The 12,949-nt window shown below is 37.6% G+C and overlaps 2 protein-coding genes across 5 annotated transcripts in view; one reads left to right on the top strand and one right to left on the bottom strand.

The window, feature by feature from the left end:
• Window positions 1-12,949, top strand: part of LOC123676021 — a 33,275-nt gene that overhangs the window by 12,560 nt on the left and 7,766 nt on the right. For all 4 annotated transcript variants that reach the window (XM_045611664.1, XM_045611661.1, XM_045611663.1 and 1 more), the window contains one exon: window positions 12,614-12,823. In XM_045611664.1, coding sequence (XP_045467620.1) covers window positions 12,651-12,823 — 173 coding nt within the window. In that variant the 5' untranslated portion in view covers window positions 12,614-12,650. The remainder of the gene's footprint in view (window positions 1-12,613; window positions 12,824-12,949) is intronic.
• Window positions 7,575-9,809, bottom strand: LOC123677130 (leucine-rich repeat-containing protein 23-like). Its single transcript, XM_045613640.1, has 4 exons — window positions 9,528-9,809; window positions 8,936-9,266; window positions 8,553-8,850; window positions 7,575-8,349 (listed from the first exon to the last, which is right to left on the bottom strand). Exons 1-4 carry the CDS (start codon window positions 9,807-9,809, stop codon window positions 8,145-8,147), a joined length of 1,116 nt encoding a protein of 371 aa, XP_045469596.1. The 3' UTR covers window positions 7,575-8,144.

The following is a 12,949-nucleotide window of genomic DNA, read 5'->3' as shown; positions in this document are numbered from 1 at the left end:
AGAATTTCATAAAGACATATTTTTCCTTGAACACGGATTTAGAAGTAACGAGTACTTAATAGAAGGAGTCGCCATCTGTCGAGCGAAAAACCAAACAGTTTTTTGTAGTAAAGATCAACGTTGCCAACTGTATCAAATTCGTTTGTAACCTACAGTATATAAAATTAAAGCAGAAGACTTAATATTTCAGTGAATCCGACAAAGTTGAAATTTTGAGTGTATTTATGTTTTGATATTTAATTTTTTTCTATTTTACCTCTCCTAGGTGAGAGCTCTCAGATATAAGTTTTGGCACCTATTTATCTAATCTGTAGCGAATATTAATAAAGATAGTACCTTATCGTTTGAGACCATTTCCGGTTCAAAATTCGAAAAATACACACATGTGACGAAACGAGTTAAGGGTCGAGAGTACGAGCGCTCAAAAAATCGTGGAATTTGGACTCTTCCGTTGCGTGATTTCAATCGGGCAGAGACCTAGAAGTCTCACGCGGCTTCCATCGTAACCTCGTTATAATTCCATGGTGCCCCCGGGGCCTTAGACAATCACCTGATCCTCTTCTTCGGCGTTACACTAACCGACCAGAGGGAATCCTACGATGTGTGGGAAAGTGGCCTGATCGTCTGGCCGCGTAAACGTGTAACACGAGGAAAATTACCCGGTAAGCGAGAACCGAGCGTGAGAATGGCGATAAAGCCCCTACAGGTTCGCCAATCGAGTAAAACGACAAAAAAAGAAGAAGAGCACCACCGATACGTTCATTTTTTATGGTTTCGTATGGTCATAGAGATTGGTTAGCGGAAACGGGTCGGGGATCACTCACTACAATGTTGCCAATCGACAAACACAAAAAAAAAGAAATACGGGGACTAGTCCCTACGGTGATGACAATCAACTAAAACGAAACATTTATTGGGTTTGATAGACAGAAACATGTTGGAATTTACCTTTAAATACCACCAATCGACATAGAACCGAACAATTGAAGAAGAATTAATTTTTAAACTTGTAGACTCACCAAAACTTGTTCTGCCCAAATTCATATGGCGCATATAATTATCACAAATTTATTTCCAGCTGACTACCATAATTATATAAGGTTTTCCCATAGGAATGATACAATTCAAAATGGTTGTAATGGTAACACTGTGTATAATTTTTTGACATTTTGTAGGCCACTTGTGTTCAGTAGGTTATGTTATATAATCAGGGAAAGATTACATGCTTCAACAACGTTCACAAATTGCTAAATTTATTTACCAAAAACAGTGCTCATTTATGGATACTGAGTAAAATATGGAATATAGGTACTTTCGAATGTATATCTAGAGGAATTTTTCTCTTTTTTGCACACACTTGGTGTATTTTGTTTGACCAAGTGAATCCAAAACTAAAGAAGAAAAGAAGAGGTTCAGCATTGGCATGTGTTATTCAGTGATGCCGTAGTTCCAGCAAAAAAATGACAGTACTGACAAATAGACCAACCGACAGCAGCGCCATCGGTGCTTGCACGTGTTCGAACGTCAATTTCGTGACTCTGGATTTCATAACAGGCGGTATCAGCGCTTGGTAATCATACTTCTTGATCAGGTAATTCATGAAGCCATGCGCTCTTATATACCCCAAATATTTGGAGAAGATTGGCGTTAAAACGTGACCTCGACTCAGGACCTGCACCATTTGAAGATGCAGGAGAGGGGGATGAAGCTTCTTCAGCAGTGTTCTGCCATCCTTATCCATGAATTTCTTCTTTAGAAAGTTGAAACGTCTATCGATTGTTGCAGTGATCATGTCACGCTCTTTCAATGCTCTTATCAAGCATAAATTGGAGAAGTTGCAGGGTACGTAGTATTTGTTCAGGTAATCCTGAGCTTTAGGAGTGTCCGGCCAGAGACTCTTCCTGAAATCTGGAAGTCCAACGTAGAGTTTGTTGTCCATAGCGTCTTCCAAAGAGTTGATCCCTTCCTCGTATATGTTTTTGGTTAGGACATTCGTGTATTCCGTTTTGTACACCAATGTCCAGATAAAAACGAAGATGCTGATGCTGATGTACAAGATCAATTGGTGATAACGGCAGATATCGAAATGATGACCTTGTTCCACGGTTAGTCTCAAGACCACGACGATATTCCTCAAGATGTAAACTGGACGTCGTTCCTTGTATAGGAACAAGTTGAAGAAGTACCAAATGACACTGATGCAAACCACAGAAAACACCACAAGTATCCAAGTGTAGACAGTGAACATTATGCAGATGTACTTCCACTTTTGTAGCTCAGCTGGGGAAGCAACAAACCAAGAATAATAGTCGTGCACTGAAGGTGCAGTGTAGTCCAACCCTGAAAAAGGATAAGTGTTCAAAATGACATCGTGCTTCTCCGTCGACATCTCTGTTACGAGTATCTCTCTCGCAGTTTTAGCATCAAACGCTCGTACTTCTCTTTTAACATAGCGACCAGTCAAATTCAACATTGCCATTATCATGAAGTGCGCCTCGAACTCTACTCCTTTGTTTTTACATCGGACACAGATGGTGTAAGGAGGGTTGTAATGATACCTGACTGTTATCATCGAATTCGTCCAGATTTTCGGTGTTCCGTCGCAGAATATTCCGTGGTTTTGTCTATGATCGCAATCAGTGTTGCCAATCGAAGAAATTTCGGTGCAAGATCCGACAGTTTTGGGTGTTATATCTACTTTTTTCATCATTCGGCTGTGGTAAGGTTTAAAAGTACTCAAAGTTCCAGTTGTGGGATTGAGTAGAACCATGCGGGTTATGTAATTCAAGGCCAATGTTTCTAAGTTCTCTTTGGTGACGTGTTCTGCGATCAGTATGAATCTGGTGGTCCTGTCAAAGCCCATCTTTTCAACGAATTGGATAACATCGGTTATTTTTCGATTTTCAATGTTAAGGATGAAGAAGCTTGGTTTTGGGAATATCTGTGGACGATTAGCACCTTCTGTGGTCATTCTCATCACTGGAAAATCCTCATAGTGTTCGTCACCGAGCGAAATGATCAACCTTTTTCCAGAGCTAAAAAAATGTATGATGTAGTTTATGCACAATACCAAATGATGTGTCGAATTAATACGCCGAATACCTAGCATTTCCTGTAACGTTTTTACGTAGCGGGCAATTTTAAAAAGCGAATGGTCACATTTTCCAGGAGATATCGTTTCGTTTCAGCTATCCGATGTAGTCATCAATCATGTAAGCACGTTATTTGCTATGTAATTTATTGAATGTCTTTTTCTGAATTTCAGATAATCATTTTCATCGCATTTTTTGGCTTTTTATTAGATGTGCAGGTTCATTTCCGACCATAATCATTACATTTCGTTTCTCGTTAATCCTTGAACTGCGTCTGCTGAATATATTCAGCAATATCGAACACGATATAAGCTATAACCATCAAGTTGTTTCTTGTTGAGAATATATGATTTTGACAAATTGAAAATATATTGTACCAAAGTTGTCGGGCTATCGAATCTTCCAGAATTCTGTTCAGGGCCCATAACCTGTTGAGCAAAGGGTGGACAGATAAGATTTTATTGAATAATAATCATCCAAATACGAGTTGGTGATCGAAAATTGTCTTTATCTAACACTGATAAGTCAGATCTTGCCCTCTCTCTTAAACATCTATAATTATTTTTATATAAAAATCTTTATTTTAAGTTTTTTGAGAATAGAATATTGGCAGAAAGACATCGCTTCGCAATATGCTCGCCTTCTGTACTTTGTTAACAAACTGTTGTACAACCTTTTATGCAATAAAGAGTTCTAATAATAATAATAATATAAATTTTGAACAATAGCTCAGAAACGCCGGCTTTTTTTATTTATTTTTTTTTTGTTCATTTAAATACCGGATTAAGTTTCGATCAAGGTGGCGTTATATTCGTTTCTATATTTTACCTGATCGACTCAGGTAGAATCTGTACGATTTCAAATATTTTCATCGAATCTGTCGAAACATTTCTTAAAAAAAAGTCATTTAACAATTCTCGAGTCCCACCATATTTTATTTCCTTAAACTCTTAATTCAGTACCGAAATGGGCAAGACAACCGTAACGACTTCCACGTCACAATAGACAATTGACCATCGGAAGATGTAAAAGGGCCCCGCAAGATTAATACCAGTCTGTCTGTCGACTGTACCAGGAACTCCCACTAAATTAAGATTAATGGAAACACTTAAAATCGAATCGCATCTGTCTGCCGCATAAAACAAAGCCTTTCATTCAGTGTACCATTGTTCTCCCGGTTGACATTCAGTGGGAATGGAACACACCCTAACTCGTTTTCGGGCACGGATGCAGTCAGTGGACCGTAGATCGCGAACACAGAAAAAAATGTGAAGTTGCACGCTGCCGATTTATGGAGGTTCTTGGAAAGAAGGGGCCATAATACTTCGTTGAAAAGGTTGACACTCAAAAGTTACGAGCATATTAAACGGGTGCTCCGCAATTATGGGCTCAGAAATGAACAAGGATAATTGTGAAAGCCCTAAACAGTCATTATAATAATGAATATACTTGGTTACGTTAAAAATCTGGCATCCTGAAGGGAGAATTTCTTCAACTTTTGCGTGTGAAACTTCAAATGTCAGTATTAATTTTTATTGCTCGTTTCATAGAATTATCTGAATCTCAGAGTATTTTCTATGTCAGCAAGCACGGTGTACATTCTACTCATTTCGTATTTGACACGGAAAATCATAGATAGCAACGTATTCATAACCTGTAATCTATTACAGTCGATGCTGTTATTCAAACGTATCCGAAATATTTGTATTCACAGTGCGAAAAGAATTGTTGTAATGATTACACTTGACACACATTCCAATTCCGTGTACCTTCATTGTTGTGGGGCCGGTATTCATTTTTAATAATTGTTAAACGTGAGAAGGCCACCTCGAGAGAATTAAAAATATCAAAGAAGAAGAAATTGTCATACGCGAAATAATTTTATTTTAATCGCATTGAGATTAAATGTTTTCTATGGAATGAATAGTTGAGGAAATGCCAGACATTTGAAACGATTGATTGTTTTATTTCCTCAATCATTCAGTTTTTACTTTCTCAAGAAATAATTAATTCAACTGTTTGAATTATAGGATGACAATCGTAATGCAATAATCATAACTCAATGTTGACAAGATTTATCGATAAAAAACACTTTCTCTCATTTTTATCGATCGCATAATATTAAAAGTGGAAGTCAACATATGTCAGAGTTATTTAAATTGTGCTCTTTGTAATTGTAATAATCTTCATCCTCTCTCCTTTCTTTTTTTTTCGCTGAAGAACTAATATCGCGTTTCACTATCATTTACAAGTTGATGAACTGAATAAGTAATACAGCTCTGTGAACGCAAATTTTTGACCTGTCGAACACAGATACATAATTCAGTTTATCGGAATCTATGGTGGCATAGAATTATTTCGGTTTTCTTGCTGTAAACGCTGAAGTCGATTAACCATCCGTTGTTTCACAACTTCCGTAAGGGCATTGTTCGAACTTTTCCGGTCATAGAAGTCTGCCATATCTAAGTACCCATCAACTTCGTAACAATAACCATATATGGGCTATTAATACGTTGCCCAACATCGAATGTAAGTCGTCATTATCTGACATGCGAAACAATTAAACCTCATCATGCAAGAAATTATTATTCCAGTGGTAAAAGGCATTCTGTTCTTACAGCGTAAGGATTTGTTGTAACATCCACCCGTACTAGTAACATAACTTATTACTTGAAGTGTCGATGCTCGCTATTAAGGTACTTTCACTATTAGTCGAGCCATACTGAATATTTATCGATATTGATGTCGAGTCGTTATATTCGCATAAAAATATCATTATGGATTTGAAAGCGAATCGGACTATTGGGAACACTGCTAATAAAATCATATATCATCTCACTTAGGGCCTTTGACATAACGATCCGATTCTGTGACGAAATCAATCATAGAGTGTCTTCGTCTTTGACAGGCCATAGAAATATTACCCTTGTACTTCAAATTGGCGTTTTAGGTGTTGATGAATGAATAAATTGGTATTCTAGACCACACTACTTTATCGTTAGCGGAATCTAATTCATCACATGAGCTTTCGGTTATTGTACAACGAGGTTCCCAAAGTAACGAGCGAAATAAGCATGTGGTACATTCGCTATTTGATTCCGTAACGGCTTCTGACATTCCATATAAGTACCGTATTGTGACTACAAACTGACTGACCTAAGTAATCTTTACCGCGCTCTAGGACAACAGTAAAGTTCGTTGAGCTTGCATATTCGTCATGTCGATTTATTTTGATGCGCCAGCTGACAGCTAGTCAAAACATTCACGGACAAAGTATATTTTTCGGAACTCGTCAATAATTTTCAAGAATTTACAGGGTGTTCAAAAATTGGAGGTACAAATGAAAGTGACAGATTTCTGGGATCATTCCAAGAAAAAAGTCCTATAAATATGGGCAAGCAAACGCTTTGTTTTCAAGATACAGGGTGTTACAGTTTGATTTTTTTTCTAATTTTTTTTCGTAGCACCTTCCCTTCACAAGATATTTAACTCAAATTTGAATGCAAATCTATATTTTTTCTGGAACAGAACTTTTTTTGGTGGACAACTGATAGTTTAGAAAAATGTTAAAAAGAAACATTGGTACAGTATTACACTTTTAGATTTGTTGTAGTTTTGTCGTATCTACTACCGATTTCAAGAACTATCAAACAATTCTCTAGTCATCCTCACGAAAATCCAAATTATTACAAAGATCAAGTAATTAAGCTGTGATGAATAAATCAATTATAATTTTTGGTACTCATTTACCCATTCTGTAGCTAAGATTAATAAAAATTTGATAAACTGGTATAATTATCACAAAAAAGTAGGACTACAAGAAACACCCTGTATCTCGAAAGCGTTTATTTATAAAGTTGTTATCTCAAAATTATCCAAGGAACCTCTCATTTTCCTTTGTATCCTTAATTCAGGAACATTCTGTACGTATACGATTTATAGGAAAATTAATAATTTGAAAAATTCGGTTTTAGGGATTGTCGAAATTTTGTTTTTTGTCGCTAAGATGTCACATTGCCTAGAAAACTTGATATTCACAAGAAAAAAATGGTATAGACTAATGGTGCCATCTGTGACTTATTCAGTGATGTATTCTATAGGAAATTAAATTTTTCCAATTAATCCAAAATTATAGATAGATCCTGCAGGACTCTAGCTATTATTTTGTTGTAAAAAAACGATTTGTATATCGCAAGAGCAGAGATTCCTCGGATCACTTTTACTTCATAAACTGAAGACATTCCAAGCTGCATAATACACAATGCGTTGATGCTCGCCTTTGCATTGATTTTAATGAAATGATGTTACTCAACCACGCAAAGGTCATTATCGCTAATTCATTCCATACTTTATCGGACAACAGTAGGTTTACTAGAAAATGCCACCAGTGGTATAAAGTAATGATTTGATTATCCAACATCATGAATATAATTTTCTAAACACCTCTCACTTCTACTTTTTCTACATTTCAAATTAACATTCTTTACACAACCTTTTTTATTATCAGTTTTCCTTAATGACAATCGCTAAGATCGCTTATAAACGAAGAGTCATAGAAATAATGAGAAGAGGTGTGTTCCATTCATGTGGAAATAACTATGTGGGTACTCGGCTATTTCGTAATGTTGTGTAGAGGCAGATAGCGAAAAAGTTTGCAAGTTAAGAAAATTCTTCTAGGTGAAAAAACAGGACGTAGCGTGGTTTCTAAATATAATCCCAATTATCGCAAGGTTGATTGATGGTAATTCCAGGATGCGAGCAAATAATTTATATATAAGAAATCAAATCCATCTTTCTGATGGAGACTTGGATAAATGATTATAAACTGCGATTTCGCAATATTTCTACCGAATAGATTTTATCTAATTTTCCAAGGTAAAGACGTTATTGTTTGACCTTTTCCAACATATTAACATAGAAACCGTTATCTGAAAGGAAATCCAGGAGCATGGAACACGCCCACTGTCGGAAAATCATATTTTTCTGTGATTACTATCAATCAATCGCGAAACACGTAACATAAACGATAAACGCAATCAGAAAATTCTATGATTAACCACCATATTCCATTCCCTCAAAACCTGCATCAGTTTCTGTTTCGGTCGTATATTCTGTGGTCATGTCTGTCGTAGTGATGAGGATACTTTCTTCGTCGCTGCTTTCCTCTCCCATAATTTCTTGTATTTTCTCCTCTCCGATGAAAAAGGCTTCGTCTCTTTCTTCCAAACGGACAACCTCCTTATTTATTCGTTTCAAACTAGAAACAGCAGAAACATATTCATTGTCTAAATTTGAACCAAGATGCATAGAATACATGGTGTCGACACTATCTGAATAACACTTTTCTTTGGATCGATTGACACCTTCAGACGTCAATATGTCAAAGAGTGTGTACACCATGTATTCTATGCATCTTGATTCGACCTATTTTCTCGATCATAGAACATTTGACATACTTACTTCGGCAACATGGCCAAGATGGAAATTCTGACATAGTCTTTTTTGTCTTCTTCTCCTTCCAACTCTTCTTCTTCCTCCCCTACGGCCTCCTTTTTATTCATCACAGGATTGTCAATCAAGATGAGGGTTTCTAATTTCGGGAGGCATCTGAGTTTCATCAGTTGCTTCAGTTGTTTCACTGTGTTCCTCCTCAAATTGAGATACGTCAAATTCTTCAGGTCCTCGGTGAAGCCATCTAACTTGTGTAGCTTGTTTTCTCTCAGGTGCAGGACTTTCAAATTCACCAATTTCGATAGATCTGGATATGATAAATTTTTTATAGAATATATACCGGGTGGTCCACATAAAACAGGATGACAATTTGATGTGTTTCTTCGACTCACCAGAAGCAACGATCTTATGTATTCTGTTTTGGGCAAGATAAATCTTCTCCAGAGAGGTGGGGAATTGCCCTGCCAGCTCCACCAGCTGGTTGCCCACGAGTTCCAGCTGTTTCAGTTCCTTCAGATTTTCTGATTGGAAACGAGCCTCGTAGATGAGATTGTTGCTCAGGTCCAGGGTCTCTAGGTAGGGTTGACCGATGTTGTCGGTCTCGCAGATTTGGTTCTTATTCAGCACCAGGACCTGGAGGTAGGGACAGGGATCCAACGCAGCGGACGTTATCTTGTTCCTCTCCGCTTTGAGCAGGATCAGGAAGGGCATTTCGCAGAGAATCTGTCGAAAATTTCATAAAAATATCGAACAATCGGATAAATTCAGTTTCGAAAAAAGAATTTCGTGTTTCTGAAGCTCTAAAAGTGTTATGTTATTCGCCAAGAAAAAAAAAACAGCGAATTTCTGCCAAAAGGTCAACAAATCGAACAACCACCTTATCCCCCTGACATGACCCTGGCCGACTTTATCCCATTCCAATACTCAAAGCGCTCATTTTCAGTCTACAGGTAGAAGACAAAAAGGGAATTCGTTTTTACTTGCCTGCAGGGCACCCAACTCGAGAAAATTGCCACTAACGTCCACGAATAGCACGTGTTTGAAACAGGTTATCTTGGAAATGTCGGTCAGCTTCATGTCTGTCGCAGAAAGCATGAGATACGCGTATCTGACTCCACTCTCGTCTTTGCCCAGATTGCTCAAGCACTTGGAAGCCTCGTCAAAAGTGAGAATCTTCGGTACTATCACCCCTCGCATGAGGAAGTGCTTGTAGAGGGCATCTTCCCCTGGAGCCGCCTCTGGTTCTGGCAGTCCCTCTCCCAGCATCTTCTCCAAGTCGAATCGTGAGCAGTTAATGACACAATGACATTTGCAAACGTCATAATAATAATTGTTATGTTTACTTCGGTTCTGAAGATAAAAAGATTATTATCGTTCTGTGTTCCGTGGAATCACCGTTTTTACAGACGCGCTGCGATAATATGTCTATGATCGTTTGACACCGTGGTATTCGGCCTGAGGAATTCAATTGATTACCCAGTCAACACCAATTTAGATGCACGCTTCCTGTTGCTGGTTTATTGAAAGTATTCCGGTTTAAGAGCATTAATTCGCTTATTTAATTGTTATGAATTAGTATTTTGCTCTAGTTCGTACCGAATCAATAAAAAAATGTTTGTGTTGCATGGAAACTGTTAACGATAATTTATATGTTGTTGATAATATAACCTATTATGTTTTGGATGAGATATATCACTAGTACTGTTAAGATACTGCGATACCGTTTATTGTTTTATATTTTGGAATCTGTCATTATCAATATAAAATCTCATTCTCATTGGATTTGATTTATTTTGGATTATTCTCTTTGTTTCGATTCAAACAACTTTTTTTTACTTTCCCTCTCACTATTTTGGGCTTTTTTTTGTTTATCTGCGTTTTATTCTTATATTTATATCAGGATCAAAATATTAGATCCAAAATCTTCAATATCATTCAAACTAGAGTTGTGAAGTAATTTTCGATGACTCTCCAGTACATTTTGGACAATATCTCACCAATAACTTGACGGATGGTGGTTTTCAGATCGTCAATAGTCTTAGGATTATCGGCAAGAGAAGATCCTTCGCATTACCCCACAAAAAAATTCAAAGATGATGAATCAGAATATCTTGGTGGCCAATTCACAGGCATAAGTCTGAAAAATCTCCCGTTGTGTTTTTTTAGAGCTACAGAACTTTAAATTGCAATAAAACAACGATGGATTATTCGATTGACATGAATTTTATTTATCCGCAAGATATTTTTGTGGCATTACATTTTAAATAAGATTTCTGGCATATGACCGCCACGGCTGGCTCGGATGTAGTCCAATCTGGACGTCCAATTTTCGATGACTTTTTCCAACATTTGTGGCCGTATATCGGCAATAAAACGGCGAATGTTGTCTTCCAAATGGTCAAGGGTTTGTGGCTTATCTGCATAGACCAATGACTTTACATATCCCCACAGAAAGTAGTCTAGCGGTGTTAAATCACAAGATCTTGGAGGCCAATTCACAGGTCCAAAACGTGAAATTAGGCGGTCACCAAACGTGTCTTTCAATAAATCGATTGTGGCACGAGCTGCGTGACATGTTGCGCCGTCTTGTTGGATCCATAGCTCCTGGACATCATGGTTGTTCAATTCAGGAATGAAAAAGTTAGTAATCATGGCTCTATAGCGATCACCATTGACTGTAACGTTCTGGCCATCATCGTTTTTGAAGAAGTACGGACCAATGATTCCACCAGCCCATAAAGCGCACCAAACAGTCAGTTTTTCTGGATGTAACGGTGTTTCGACATACACTTGAGGATTAGCTTCACTCCAAATGCGAACAGTTTTGTTCGTTGACGTAGCCATTCAACCAGAAGTGCGCTTCATCGCTAAACAAAATAAAATGGACGTAGTCCGCGATATGTATTCCGCACAGAACCATTATGTTCGAAATAAAATTGCACTATTTGCAAGCGTTGTTCAGGAGTGAGTCGTTTCATGATGAATTGCCAAACCAAACTGAGAATAAATCACTTGACAGCTGTTAAATCGGTTGCCATCTTGAACAGTAATGCCAACTTAGAGTTATATACCTCGAAAAAAAAACACCTTATATAAGTAAGTAGACACACCAGGGTTTTTATGCATCTTAGCAATTAGATTGTAACCGACAATCATTATTCCTTTAAAAATCCTTGATTTATGATAATGTTGATTGTGATTCAAGAAGAAAATGATTGTGTACCTCGCAGTAAAAACGCATTCCCAAACTCCAACAATTGTCGCTTTTACTACTAGATACTCAATGTACTGCTATTCAGCTTCAGCCTGTTATGAGGACTCAATCAACCATTATGTCAAATTCGCAGTGGGTTTATATTTAACGCATAACCGTACAACAATCGTTCATTCCACTTCTTTATATTACCCAAACTAGGGAACCCCTTTGTTCGAAACTTGTTCCGAAACCGTGATAATCAAAAGTTATTGACCGTTCTGATAAATACGCATCAGCTGGAATGCCATCATTCACAATCACCGCATGCCAGTACTCACCAACATGGCCTAAAGGTTATGGTTTATTGACCCAGTTGTCTAACTTGTTTTAACCATCTACGTTTACCTTGCGAGAAAGCCAATTGCGGCAGTAAAAAAAAAACGTTTGGACTTGCCCCCCCGGTTGTTTTGGATGTCAACGCTGCGCTCTCAGACACCATAATCATCATCATCGAAAGATTTCATCTTATGAATTTTCCATTTATTCGAAGACCGTTTAGGGAAAAAGAGAAATCCATTAACGCAGTCTTCTATGCTACTTTCTGTTAATATCTTTGGACGGAGCGTTTTCTTATTCGGAATTCCACGTCTCATCTTGCGTATCGCCTACTTTTTCACAGTAGAATGACTTCTGAGACCGATTCTGTTCTGCGCCAAATATCGCAGAATAATTCAGATGTTTTATTGAATCTTGGACCACTGACTGTAACTTACAGTCGGTGGTCGAAGCATACATGCAGTCGGTGATTGTCCATCTATGCATCATAACCTAATTGCGTTCTTCAAGATGATTCTGACATTGGTATTTCCTGCAGGGATGATATTCGAAGAGGAAGATTCTCGTGGAAGAAAATGACGTCTGTGATATGCCAAAATTTCGTGCAGAATGCTTGGAAAAAAGAACTATGTTCCAATTGTTTCAAGTCCAGGAACGAACATCAGGAACGCACCACTTTCAAACCACTGCCACTGTTTTCAAGAAGGATCGAAGGGATTATCAAGAGCGGGAAGAAGACGAAGCACAGGTAAATCTCATTTAATCATGTGAAGATAGCAACTTCATCAACGTTTGCGAATTTTTAAATTGTTTTATCAAAATCAGTGCTCATTTGTGAATACTTAGAGAAATTTAAGAAAAATTCATAGACGAC

This window comes from Harmonia axyridis, chromosome 3 (genome assembly GCF_914767665.1).
Source record: "Harmonia axyridis chromosome 3, icHarAxyr1.1, whole genome shotgun sequence".
NCBI classification, from domain to species: Eukaryota; Metazoa; Arthropoda; class Insecta; order Coleoptera; family Coccinellidae; genus Harmonia; species Harmonia axyridis.
The sequence above is the reverse complement of the archived record's forward strand: the minus strand, read 5'-3'. Positions and strand labels throughout refer to the sequence as shown.